The sequence below is a fragment of the Dermacentor andersoni genome, chromosome 2 (assembly GCF_023375885.2).
Source record: "Dermacentor andersoni chromosome 2, qqDerAnde1_hic_scaffold, whole genome shotgun sequence".
NCBI classification, from domain to species: domain Eukaryota; kingdom Metazoa; phylum Arthropoda; class Arachnida; order Ixodida; family Ixodidae; genus Dermacentor; species Dermacentor andersoni.
Window position 1 is genome coordinate 100,843,032 of NC_092815.1, and position 14,179 is coordinate 100,857,210.

Genomic DNA, 14,179 nt, shown 5'->3' on the forward strand with positions numbered 1-14,179 from the left:
AAACACAAACATAAGTTGCTATGTTCGTGGAGAGCGCCAGTGCAACACCACTTTCGCCACGAGTTAACGCTTTCAGCGGACGTGCGCCGATGCGGAGGGCGGGCATAGCCGAACCGCTGCGGGCCATCCTCCGGCGGTAACCATTCGCTGACCCAGTTCTTCCGCATCGGATGGAGGGGGGCTCTCTTCTGTCCGCAGATACACACACAGGCGGTCAGGTGAGGGGAGGCGGGGGGATCCGCCCGTATATAAGGACACGTCGAGGGCTCCTTGTCTTTGACACGGACCGTTCTCACCGCCAAAAGCCGCACGGAAGCAACCGCAGAGCGCCACGCCTACTGTGCTACGACACACGAGGAAGGAGCGGACGCTAACGAAATTGCTTCCTCGGGATTGATTGCTCAAAAGGGACGTGCCGAAACTATATACGGTCTTCTGAACTTCGCTCGGTGCTGGTGGTGGTGACCCGTCCGCGGCTTGCTGTGATCCTGGACAGTCAGGCAACCTGGACCGCCGACTTTCGTTGACGGCGCTGCGCGTACCAACGTGACTGCATTAGTCGCCGGACTTCGCTGTTTACTGCTGCCAAGAGAAGGAATTGAACTCCCGTGTGAACCTCCAGAGAAACCAAGATGAATAAGGTGAGACGCACTTTCAAACGATCGGCATCTGTTGAACCAGTGTGCGTTGAATGCAGGACTTGTGGCTTTTTTCTTTTTCTACATGTTTCTCGTGTGCTGTGAACATAGCTCATGTTGTGCTTTGCATTGCTTGTTGAATAGTGCATGGCCTGCTAAGACCCTGTAATGCCCACCGAACGCACGAATATGTATGATCAGGCGGTGATGGAAGTGCATTCACAGAAAATTGGCTGCACTACTTGCAAGTCAAAATACCGGCGTGCTGCTGAAGGGATGAGATCGCGTAATTTTTACGTGCCTTTTTGGGGGGAATTTCACGAACTTAAGCACATGTTGAACCCATTTCTTTCCACGTATACTTTTGAGTGTCATTTTGTCACTCTAATTGGTATTATATTCTGCCATAACGTTATCAACCTTTTCAGACCCGTACCTGCTTCAATCGAGAAGATGCATAAAGTTGGAAAATAACATAACGTTTTTCTTTTTTACACATTAAGTCTTAGGCAGCAGCACCAGCCTAATTTAATGTCATATAGCCCTGCATATGTGCAAGACCGCAACAAATTTTCTTAATCAAGACATTAAACCATGTGAATTAAAAAAAATTAAGCCTCATTTGGCTTGTCAGAGTATAGACCTCTCGTCGAAGAGCTGCAAATGGGCACATGCTCCACTCTTGAATACGTCTAGCCATCATAAATATGCGCTTTTTCAGCTATCACTTTTGTTTGTCCTCATACAAATCCTAACACTTGAGTTCGTTTGCACGTATGCCCACGCTACCCGCTTGCAATGTATGCCACATGTTGTCAACTATAGCAATCATGGCTTAAATATAATCGATGGCCGTGACTACGTAGGAACAGGAGGAAGAAATAAAGAGAGAAGGTAGGGATCTTAAAGAGAAATGTGTCTGGTTGACTGCGTGATTTGTGCAAATTCTTGTTCGAAGCTGGTCGAGAGCAATTTGCCTTTCTAGGCATCAATGATGAACCAGAGAAAAAAATGTATTTGAGTAAAACACGGGGAAGGAAATTCCTTTTGTAGCTTTGTCCTTCTTTCTGGGCGGTTCACAATGTTTCTGTTTTACAAACGTGCTTGTGAGCAAGCGGTCAGCACTTACATTAGTTCCGGTATCACTTCCTTGCGCATGAATTTACACATATGGCGAGCCTGAAAATAGTGTTATAGCTTCTTTTAAAGGGAAGAAACTGCATAAAACCACTGGGGGGTAAAAGGTTCGGTTACGAAAACGAAGTGTAGCACCCTGTCGTTTTTTCTCTCCCGCTGGAGTAGCGTTTCTCAGCTTCTCAAAATTTATACCATTTTTTCTTTTCACGAAATTTGTTGGGAAGTATGCTTGCGAGATTTTCCATGAGCCTTTTGAAAATATTTCTGCTAGACGCAGCAATGAGTATACAAGCGTAATACAGGTCCCAGCCATTTGAATGTGTACCTATAGATAAGATCAAGACGTTATAGGACCTGTAAATAGCGTTGCTTGAAGAGGATGCTACATAACGAAGCTTTCTTAAGTTGAGTATTACTTTACCGCCTTGAGAGAGAGAGAGATAAAGGAAACAAGAAAAGGCACGGAGGTTAACGCCGATAGTTGTCCGGTTGGCTACATTGCCTGTAAATTTAAGGAACGAATGAGTAAGCACAATGAGAGAGAGAGAGAGAGAGAGTTCGCATGCGCAGATGCAGGGTGTCTTATACATCTCATCAGGTCCATTGATTTTATGAAAGTCATTAGAGCCCATAGCTTTCTGCATTAAGAACGGGTGAAGACATACACCCAGTATCTTTGCCTCTGCAAGTGACCGACCATCCAGTTGTCTGAGCGCGCTCCAACGAGACTGACGTCGAAACGGGTGTAGTTGCACATGAGGTGTTTGGCCTTGAGAGCAACGCTGTTTTTTTCTACGCCAAGAGACCTGCATGCCTCACTGCGGCCCTTGCGAAAAGAAATGAAGGTCGGAAATTTCGTAGCAAGGTTTGCCGTCTTGGGCGGAGGGGGGGGGGGGGTATTTTGCGTGGTTGGTCAATTGCCTTTCCAGCAATGAGCAACGGAAAAAAATATATGTCAGTCAGCACGACTGAGAACGTAAACAAGGAAAGTGTGTCACCTCGGGCTAAAGAATTTTCATTTCAGACTGCATTTCTGCGCTTGCACAACCGTATTCGCCACATTCTCGAGAATATCAACAGGGACAAACCAGCAAGCGAATTTCGTGGCTGTATCTCCGCATGTCGTGTTACTTATATGTCTGTGTGTTTTTTCGTTGTTGTTTGTTACTAAGACAGTATTGAAAGTTTGGCTACTGAAGATTCCGCTATCTCAAAATTCCATAGAAACACAAGCAACAACAAACATTGTAACAATACACAATATAACAATATAGATAAAGAAAAATTGTACAGATTAATCAGAACTTTCACATAGGAGTAAAAAAAATCTCACACCACCTGCTAAGAATATCAAATAAAATTTCGTATATATACACATCACGTGTAATGCAGAGTCAGGGCATGTTGCGTGAGAAGCACGAGCACTCTCTGCACGCCCATCGCGTGCATGCACGTCCATCCTGTCTCGTCTTGCTTGTGTACACGTCTTCTTCGCGACTCTGCTCTCGTAACTGCGTGCGTAGCACCCCTAATATTAACCATCCGGCGAAGTGCTCCGTATACCTGACGCCCGCTTAGTACGCGTATACAGCCGTCAAATGCGTCCGCTTCCTTTGCTCAGCAACGGGCGATGTCAGCTGTATACGGTTGCGTGTCGGGTACATGCAAACGCAAGCGCAGTCAATGTCTCCGTCGCGCCACCACGAGCAATTGCAAAACATGCGGTGAAGCGGATACCACTTGCATTCCAGTGCAACGCGTTTGGGGCACCACGGGAGAAACTTGACGGGCTGCCGGCCGACAGCGCCGAGGTGTTCTTTTGGCAACACGTTCGATTTCGCGCGCCGGAGGCAGCTCGTTAAGCTCTGTGCGACTTCCTCGAGCCGTCAAACCTCGCCACCAGGCTGCTCTATGTCAACTGACAGTACCGGTGTGTGGGTCAAGTGACAAACTCTCTGGAGGAAGTCATTCTATGCAAGGGAACTATGGACAAACTTGTACCTAGCAGTCGCTTCGTTGTACACAGTTCAACGCTCTTATAACGAAGTGCCTGGCGCCTCCGAAATTATTCGTTATTACATGTCGCTCCGTTCCGCACAGCACCGCTCGCAATCAGAACCGGGACATAATTATTGCTTCGCTATACAGGTCATTTCGGTGTAGATACTTTCTTTCTGGAGGCGCTCGATTGTAGATCGAAATAGCTGCCTTCTTTTGCTCAATCCTCTTTGCTGCCACATCTCCCTGTCCTTTTACTCGTGTGCATCCGTGCCCGCACTGATTAGCGCCTTTCAGGTTGACCGTAGCTAAAGCAAGGCACTCAGTACTTTTCCTCCGTCCCTCCCCTTTATTTATTTATTTATTTTATTTATTTCAATAAACCACCAACCAAACAGAACGCGAGTGCTGACTCTCTGTTTCCGCCTCTGTTTGTGTCGCAGCTCGCAGCGTTGTTGGCGTCCTCCCTGTGCGTCGTCGCTGTCCATGCGGGGCACCTCGGCCATGGCGTCGTTCCGGCCTACGTTGCCACACAGCAGCTTTACGTAAGCGAGGCCGCGGCGTCTCTTGTTACTCGCCTGCGTAACGCGAGATGCGTACGGGATGCTGTCCGAATGCCGGAGGACGCGATGTGACACGCAGCATTGCGGTGGACCTCCCGTGTAGTGATAAGGGAACGTGGTGTATGTAAGGGGATGTGTAGAGCGCACAAGGTGCGCAGGTTGTGCCCGGACGTAGACTATAGTTGCTCGCTAATTACTTTGTTTGCATTCCATCGACGTTTGTGACCTGAACATCATTGATTAATAATACATTGAAAACAATGCGGAGATATAATGTCTTGTTCTAATAATCTAGAAGAATACGCTTTTATTTGTTGTTGCAGCTTGTGATAATCTTTTCTTATGTAGAAAAATGGAAAGGTAAGCCTCTTAAGGACCGGCTATTCCGAAATTACAAATGCACTAGTCATCAGGAATAACGAAACAAAAAAAGCAACGAGGAAAGAAAAAGGACAGCATCACCCGAAAGGCGAAGCCTTGATTGCGATAGCAAATTATTAAACAGATATACGAAGTAGTTAGTCGTTTTATCAGCTGCACAAACAGCTGTAAACATTCGCCTACTAAATAAATTAACGAGCACGTTGTTCATGCGCGCACAGGCACACACAAACACATGTTACTACAGATGACCGCGGACACACGCTGTCAGAACACTGGCGTGGTGAAGAGCGGTAGCAGCGGCTAGTGAATTCCCCTTCGTACCGCCTCTCGTTTCAATCAAGTCTACGCGCGCGAGAACATAGTGCACACGAAGCCATCAGCTATATCAAGTCCGCTAGCCTTCGAACCCACCGCAGATTGCCTCCCGCAGCCGCCCGCAGCTGCCATACGTTCAGCGTTTTCGTGGCGTTGGCTGACGTTTCGTCACCCGGCGTCGCTCGGCGTCGACGCTGAGGGTGGCGCGCTGAAGAGACACCAGGTGTCGCCGCCACCACCGCTGGAAGCGGCTCGATGAGCGCAGACCAATCAGCGCTGGTCCGCGTGCCGCCCATGTGGACGGACGCACTTACTTATCATCAAGCCACTTAGTTATCACTCACGCACTTGCTTAGTTATCAAGCCATGACCACGGTCAGAAAACTATTTCGATGTTGCTGCAGCTACTGATTCGATTTTGTTGCTGTTATTTATTGTTGCTGTTCTTGTAAGCGGCCTAGCAAATCATTGTAAAGTATGGAGAAAAATGTAGTTCTGCATTTAGTTTAACATATGCACATCATTTCGTTTAGTCATCTTCATCCTACTACACTAAAACACGATGAAAAAACCGTGTTTCTTCACCGAAGTTCCGCGTGAAGAGTTTTTTTGCCATAAGAAGCAAACTTTGTTGTCACCTTCCCGGCCACACGTGAGGACGGTCACGATGCGTAATTTGCAGCTTTTACGTCACCTTCCTCATCTCCGCTGGCTTCCATAACAGGCGTGTTGACGGTAATGCTACAAAAGTAAGGCTATGCTAAAACACTCTACAAATCCACGCATGTAGAGGCCTCCAGATAACGGGGTAGGCGTAGGTTTTAATGTCATTCCAAATCAATAAAGAAAAAGAAAAATCAACGCACACCATTGGAGGATGATTGCCAACGTCAAGCAATAACTTGCCTGTAGACCTTCTGACGGGGACACTCATTGGTTATGTTTGCCGATTAATGTTATGAGGCGTACGAATACTGTGACGTCGTACTGCCTCCACGATCGGTGAGTGTTAGAAACAGTGGCGTAGTAACGAGGGGAGGGGGGGGCAGTGCGTGGGCCTCGGGTGCCAGGAGCCAGGTGGAGAGGGGGTGGGGGGTGTCTTATATGTCTTTCCGCTTTCTGCTGTCTCCCCGCTTTCCGCTGGCTTCCATGGGCGAAAATGGTAGCGGAACGTTTCACGTGCGGTGCGGTGCGCCCATGACCCACCATGGTTCGTGTGTCGTCAGTATCTATACAGTGTTCCATTTATCAGTTTTGTATCGTTTGTAATAGTTTTGTACCAGTTTCGTGGTGTTGAAGAAAAACACTGTCTACTAGTGATAGCTAACCATTTTTTTGTCATTTTGTTGTTGTCACGGTGGCGTCCCACAGGGCGGAATACTGAGCCTTATTCTCTTTAACCTTACTATGGTTCGCCTTGCTCAAATATTACCCAAAACAATTCACTTATCAATGTACGCTTATGATATTTGTCTTTGGTCTTTTGCGGTGGCTCGTCTTCAAGTGCGCGCGACAGCGGGCAGCCACCCGAACTTATTCGTATCTCCGCAAACAAGGCCTTAGTGTGTCCATCGAAAAAGGCGCGTCAATCGCGTTTACGCGCGAACCCATGGCATCATACCGTGTTTCTCTCAATGGCCAGGGTATCAAATACGAGAAGTATCACTGCTTCTTAAGTGTGATTATTGACAGGGGCCTTTCATGGAGCCCCCTCTGAATCTACCGGAAGCGGAGACTAATGTCGATTGTACGTATGATGAGGTTCCTGTGCGGCAAAACATGGCGCACGTCGGTACGGTTCATGCTGCAGCTGTAAGAAGCACTGTTTCTGGGCTCTTTACGGTGCAATGGCCGGTTTTGGCGAACACACGTAAAACCAACATTCGTACCCTCCAAAGTTTGCGAGGCCAGGCTCTTCGGACAACAATGCGCCTCGACTCACGCAACACTTATGCTTACTAGAGACCAGTTGGTTCCAACATATATGACGATTGACAACCTTAGAGCACACATTACCCAGTCACTATATTGCTGCTTTGCCAGCACAATGACCTCAAGCCACATTTTTCAAACTTGTGGCGACACATCGAGGCTACCTTCCGTCGGGCTTTACCCAGCAGCAAGACCACTGTTACCCCTCTGGTGCCTACTACAGCCACAAGTACGCCTCACGATTCCGGGAATTACGAAGACGACTCGTCAATCAACAATGGCTCTACGTCAGTTCACACTGTCATTATTGAACGACACATATGAACAAAGAACGCAGATTTACACTGATGGATCTGTGTCAGCCACCAGCTCCACAGGCGCTGCTATCATCCCGGCCTTACAAGTAACAATTACGTTCAAGGTGTCCCATTTAACGACCTCTACGGCAACAAAACTTGCCACTATATGTGCCGCTGTTAATTACATCGCACAACCCAAACCTCTAAAGTGGGTCGTTTTTGTGACTCCAAGGCAGCCTTTCAGAATCTGCAGTCAGCCTTACGACGCAAAGCCCATGAACAACTGGGGCTCGAGAGCAGAGAGGTTATCCATCAAGCCCTAACGGACATGACAACATCTTCCTATGGCTTCCGGGGCGCTGTGGCATCGTCGGAAATGACCTTGCTGATGATGCCGCCCGGTCAGTCCCTAAAAAAACCATGACACTTCCTATACCCTTATCCAGGACGGACGCTGCGAGGGGTCGTTTACTTGCTCAAACCAAGACTGAATAAAGAGACTGAATAAAGAGGAACACCCGGATTTTCTCCAACTGCCGTCTCCATCGGGTGGATCCTACATCGAGGCTGCATATTCCATCGAACTTGTTCCGCCGTGATGCAACTTTATTGTGCATCTTCTGGTTAGGGGTGGCGTTTACGAAAGCCTACTCATTCCATATTGGAATGACCGACTCACCGATTTGTGACACGTGCAAACGTGAAGAGGCGATCGAGAACGTGTTGCGTTTGTGTAATCTCTATGAGATCGAACGCGACGTTCTTCGGACGGTGTTAAACCGATTAGATAGCGGACCATTTTCAGAGACTGAGATTCTTGGACCATGGCCCCACGCGTCGTCGCAGACTCACAATGCGACGCGAGCACTGCTATGTTTCATGAAATCGACTGGCCTCAATGACCGACTATACGCGTGTAGTTATGGACACCCGCACGAATTCACACTGATAGTACATTCTTCCCTCCTCCTTTCTCTTCTTCCCTTAAACACTTTCCCTTGTCTAGAGTAGCAAACCGGGCGTTCGTCTGCTTGACCTTCCTACCTTTCCTTCCTTCTTCCATTAAACACCTTCCCCTGTCTATGGTAGCAAACCGGACGTGCGTCTGGTTGACCTTCCTGCCTTTCTTTCCTTCTTTTCTTCCCTTAAACACCTTCCCCTTCCACAGAAGACCTATGGGCCCCGGGTGCCAGACGATCTATCTACGCCACTGGTTAGAAATTACCTTAAAATCCTTGTGAGGACGAATAACGTGCACCAGTGTCAGGATAGGCTCTCCAGGTCCCCACCTTTGATTGCAGTCCACGGAATCGATGCAGCATTGATTACACTGTCTCCGGGATCGGCCTAGCTCATTCAGCCAGTCAGACATCCACGCAAAATGGGTAGCAGAGCCAAACATAGCTTCGCATTCAAAATGAAATTGACATGAAGGGGTTAAGAACACAAGTTGTTCCACTCCGTAAGCAAATGCCGATTCCTCAATGCCCACGCCTCACTTCTGGCTAAGTATGCTTTTCTAAAGCTCTCCCAACGTTCGGCTTACGGACTACCTCAGTACACATCTGCTGACTTAGGCCATGCTGTACCATTTGTGGATAGGCGTCTATTTACAAACTCTTATGCCTTCCAAATCGGAATGGCCAACAGCCATATGTGCGCAACATGTAGTTGTGATGAGACGCTCGCACATTATCTGTGTCTGCCCACGCTATAGTGAAGAGAGAGAAGTGATGTGCAGTGTATTACCCCGACCGATTGGGCAACTGTTCACTATTGGAACGGAAATTTCCAGGTTAGTTCTCACAATGAACCTGCACAAAGAACCTGAAAGATCCCTGTGGTCTACGGGCCTTCATAATAGACTTTAAGAATGCCGACTCCTATCTATAGTGTATGCGGTTTGTTTGTGCTCATGTCTATTTTTCTCTCTCTCCCCGTTCTTACGCTCTCTTTTCTTTCTTTATCACCATACCCCTTACCCCCGGGAAGGGTAGCCAACCGGAACTATATCTCATTAACTCCCGTGCCTTTCTACGCATCCTTTATCTGTGTCTTCAAAAATTTCAAAAAAATTTTGGGAGTGATAAGAGGCCGAATTCACAAAGCTCATGGTTGGTAAGAGCTCTTTGCCATTGGCCGCGCGCATTCACTAATGCTACGTTCAGCATCAGGATTGGCTGAAATTTTCTCTTACGAACAATTGCAACGTAATAGTTTTTTGTGATAAAGGGGCAAGATTAGTAAATGCGGCCTTATGGTATAATTGTTGGAGCTGCCTGGCGCTCGAAAGCTCGGTCGATTAAGCAGCCCTGTCCTCTGAATAACCTCATGTCCCACGTAACTTGAGCCAAACGTTAAAAATATCCAAATGCCACGTAGCTGGACAGAACCAAGGCAATGTTTTTTGCCATCGCTTGCAGATACTCAGATGATTCTTTGCATAGCGTCCAATTACATAATTAGTCTTGATTAATTAATGAACTTCTCTGATATTATAATTGGGTCAAAAGCATAAATGAAAAACTTGTAGAGCAACATGAAAAAAAGCCCGATATAGCTTTCTGTTGCTCAATACGTGCTACATAAAAGGGTTTTTCCAAGCATGAAAGAAGCCCGCGAATGCACGAAAAATTGTCGCGCGACTGGCCGCTCGACGCACTTTGCGTGTGTGCGCGTGCTACTGTTATGCTTGGAAGAACACTTTTATGTAGCACGTTTTGAGCAACAGAAAGCTGTAACGGGATTTTTTCATGTTGCACTACAATTCTCTCATTGTCACTTTTCGTGAAATATAATATTTGAGGAGTTAATTAATTAATTAGCAGTAATTACGTAATTAGGTAGCATGCAAAAAATAATCGGAGTATCTCCAAGCGACGGAAAACCTTGGTTACCTTGGTTCTATCCAGGTATACGCGGCATTTGCATATTTTTAAGGTTTGGCTCAAGTTACTTGGTGCACCTTATGTGTTTTTTGTGTTGTGAAGGGTCTGTAGGGTCCTCAAAAAGCGGTCCAAGGGCAAGTCTCGAGGTCTGAAACTTTTGAGTAAAACGCGTTGCCTGGAATCATTTAGGCAGACTATAAGGCGCATCACTTCTTTTTAGTCGAAAACCTTTGACGGAAAGTCACTCACTCCGTTCAGACTTCTCGCTACCATGGCCATGTTGTGCAGCTCCGGTAGTGCATTGAGTGGTCCTCAAGCCCTCTGGCATCTAGACTATATAGGTGCCATGGAGACTCGAATCGTTCGGGTACCAGCGGATAGCAGATCAGTAAGTTGTTCCAATAAATGTTCCGATGGCTGTGCACAGAGACTTGCTGGTTCACATGCGCAGTGCCTGACTGTCTCACAGTTGAGGGGAGCGCAAAATATGAAAAAAGTTTTACACGACTCAGTGAGGTAAGACCTCTAGGGCGAACTGACACCGGCGATTGCAAAAGTAGTGCAAATGACAACAGAGACTGAAGTTCACACCGGGCAGCACGACATTGAAATGTGTCGTCGATTGGTGGCATTCACGTCGGCACACATTTTCTCCCACCGCCAAGGGCACGTAAAATAACCGTGAGCACACACCGACCCCCTCCTCGAGTGCCGCTTATTGATCCAGCAGCTTAACGGCTCTAGCAATGGAGCTAAAAAATCACCCAGTTAATGACTTCGCGAAATGTTGGCCACTTCTCGGTCAAACTGACCATATGCGACCATCACAAGATCACATGACTTCTGCGACTCGTCATTGCGAACGCCGCCTTAAGCAGTCTCTATCTCTAAAAGCAACAAAAGGGGTATTATGCGAGTAAATATGTTGAAATGGCAATAAGCAAATCGATAATGCAGTCCACCTTATCGCAGGAAAAATGGAAAGGCGTGTTCATTGGCCACGCGCGCAAGCTCTTGTAGCGCTTCAATCAGCGGGTGCTTTGCAACGTACGACGCAACGCACGATAATAATTAACCCGAGAGAAAATTCACAGAAGTGATCACTGCGCCATGTTTTGCCAGCAGATATGTTCGCACTTGTTTGAGTGCTTTGTTCATCTCTTTCTGCACGAGGACGAGCTGCGTGGCTTTGCAAACACGTGGCTAACCTCATCTCCACAAAACGCTGCAGTGCGCTCTTGAAATAAATCTCCTGCGCTTCTAAACATAATCGCATCTCCAGGAATCCGCCAATTGTACAAACAACTCATGCGATCTTCATTTTATCACCTGGCAAAGGTGTAATGCGAGAGCATTTGCGTGATTCTATCATTACACCATCTCCCCCCATACATTCGCATTGAATTAACCTTTTTGTGCTGCTCCGACGTATCGCGTTGACGCTTCTCTATATAAGTATCTGCCTTAGCACGATCGTCCTGTTATTCCGGCCATCGCCTCACCCCTTGGTCCGCATTCTTCATCTTCCATTTCAGCCCTCCGTTTCTGTCATGTTTTCAATGATAATCCAACTTGTAGAGTGTTTTTGAATTAATGGTTAAATTAAAATGCGTGTGCCCCCTCAATAATCTCGCAGAAAAGTTGAGGATGGTGGTGTATCGTGTATAAGCAGTTCCAAGAAGTTCACGCATGTACAGTGGTGCCGCCTCAGCTCCACACGTCGCAACCTGCAATGAACTTCGGACATCTATCTATCTATCTATCTATCTATCTATCTATCTATCTATCTATCTATCTATCTATCTATCTATCTATCTATCTATCTATCTATCTATCTATCTATCTATCTATCTATCTATCTATCTATCTATCTATCTATCTATCTATCTATCTATCTATCTATCTTCTTACGCTGTCGTGGTCGTTAGTTTAATTAGATGAACTTTAACTGGTTTTAATCAATATAAAACTGACATGGATGCATGAGATCCCTTGAATGACATGGCAGGGCATTAATGACATCAGTGACACGAATACCCGTAATGCCATCTTAGTCATTGTTTGAGCTGGATTACATCAGAATATGTGTGGCATGCATGCACCACATAACACGTAAGACGTGGCATGCATTTATATCGGGCATAATTGATATGACATGAAGGACATGCATGCATATGACACGACATTAACGAAAAGACATCATGTCGTCGTGTTACTTCTGTCGTCACACAGAGATTCTCATAACACACACAACTGCTTGCTTTACACAATCAGAATAGCCCATCTGGTACCTCTTTGAGGAGCACCCTACAATGTGAGATAACCAGCTGCCTATAAAGTGCTTTGCATAACGTTGGTTCCCGCAGTACGTGTGATCCACAAAGTAATCTTGTTTTTTGTCCTTCAGTGGCTAATCTCGGCCTCTCTGTGAGCTGTTCTATATCGTGGCATTTTTGTTTGATCTGCGCAGTACAAACCACAGCCGTACGTGTTCGGCTACGAAATGAAGGACGCCTGGGGCAACACACAACACCGGCACGAGGTCGGCGACGAGTACAACACAAAGCGCGGCTCATACGGATTCACGGATGCGCACGGAATCTACCGGCGTGTCGAGTACGTGGCCGACGAGCTCGGGTTCCGCGCCGTCATCAAGACCAATGAACCCGGCACGAAGACGCACCACGCCGCGCATGCGCAGTACCACTCGAACGCCCCTCAACACGTGGTCCACGACGGCCACCACCACAAGGAGCAGCTAGAGGTACCGGTCTACGTCGACGCGGCGCCACACCAAACCGTGATCGTTGCTTCTGCAGGACATGGGCTCCACGGGTACCACTAGAACATTTTAGTGTAGCCTTAGTGTAGATCCGTTAGCGTCACCGCTGCCGCCTCCTCCGCACTACACATGAGCGGTAAGCACCTCGCATTCGCAGTCGGGGGCGCAGGCGGTATTGGCAACGGTAATAACAGAACGGTAACGCGATGCCGAAAGCAAGTGCGGGTCGTGTAGAGATTTGAGAGCCCCGCTCCGCTTGCTGTCTCAAGCTTCGCCTCCGCCGAATCCACTATACTGTTTACATGATCTCTGGCTGGGAACTTTCAGCCCGATTTCACCCCGTTATTGTCGAGTTCATGTAAGCATAATGTGTGCCACTCCGCACATGACGTCAAGGGCTGAGGGCCGCAAACAGGGTCTTCCGGAGCGCTCGTGGCTCGAACAAGACCGTGAAAATCGCGAGCAGTTTAAGCGCCGGCAGTGCTAAAAGCTCACTATGTGGATCGGCATCTGTTGCTGTCGCGCATGGTGTGGCTTTAATACTTTTGGCGCATGCGTAATGACAGACACTTTAATTTGGCTCCGCGAGCGCACAGGCGGCAGGACCTGACAGGCTGTTCAGCGTTGATCACGGACAATATCAGGCACCTGAGCGGAGGCGCCAATATACGTGCAAGGTACACTGGCAAAACACGATGCGCCATACGCAGTGGGCTTCTCTTGGCTTTAAAGCAAGCTTTCACTCGTGAGCAACATTCTAAGTGCATGGAAACGGAGAAATTGTTTTGTTCAGTGTCCACCGAACCACTTTTCATGAGGTTTGTTGGAATGAAATGCGAAGGCTGGGATATCTACCGAAAGCTGGAACCATGTTCTTGGTTTCGGTCATCACATGTTTGTAGATATTGCCAAAGATTGATAAATGAATAAAGGTGTAGAAGCTTCAAGTTTATAACTCCGTAACTCAGCATTACGAAAACAAGAACCACATCATATTTAAAGTCGACACAGTAAATATATTCTGCAAATCTCTGAAATATGCCACTACAATTTCAGAGAAAGAACTTTGTGCAAATCACGCAAACATTGATTTTTAACGAAAGTGGTAAAATATATGAATTATATTTCTGCACTTTAGATAGTGTAACTGATACCGTTTACTGAATCGTTATGTATTCATTTTAGGCACAGATCTGCGAATTTTTACACTCGGAGCTTCTATTTCTTAAATTTTATTTTTCTC

The 14,179-nt window shown here is 47.0% G+C and overlaps 1 protein-coding gene across 1 annotated transcript; it reads left to right on the top strand.

Annotated features, from left to right (window-relative positions):
* The first annotated feature begins 303 nt into the window (after window positions 1-303).
* On the top strand, window positions 304-13,883 carry LOC126541942 (uncharacterized). The gene is made up of 3 exons (XM_050188913.3): window positions 304-641; window positions 4,217-4,318; window positions 12,625-13,883. Exons 1-3 carry the CDS (start codon window positions 633-635, stop codon window positions 12,997-12,999), a joined length of 486 nt encoding a protein of 161 aa, XP_050044870.2. The 5' UTR covers window positions 304-632; the 3' UTR covers window positions 13,000-13,883.
* Window positions 13,884-14,179: the final 296 nt, after the last annotated feature.

Excerpts from the sequence above, each read along its gene's own strand:
- LOC126541942 (XM_050188913.3), top strand. Across the intron at positions 4,319-12,624 it reads TTGCCACACAGCAGCTTTAC|TACAAACCACAGCCGTACGT; the intron begins GTAAGCGAGGCC and ends TGATCTGCGCAG.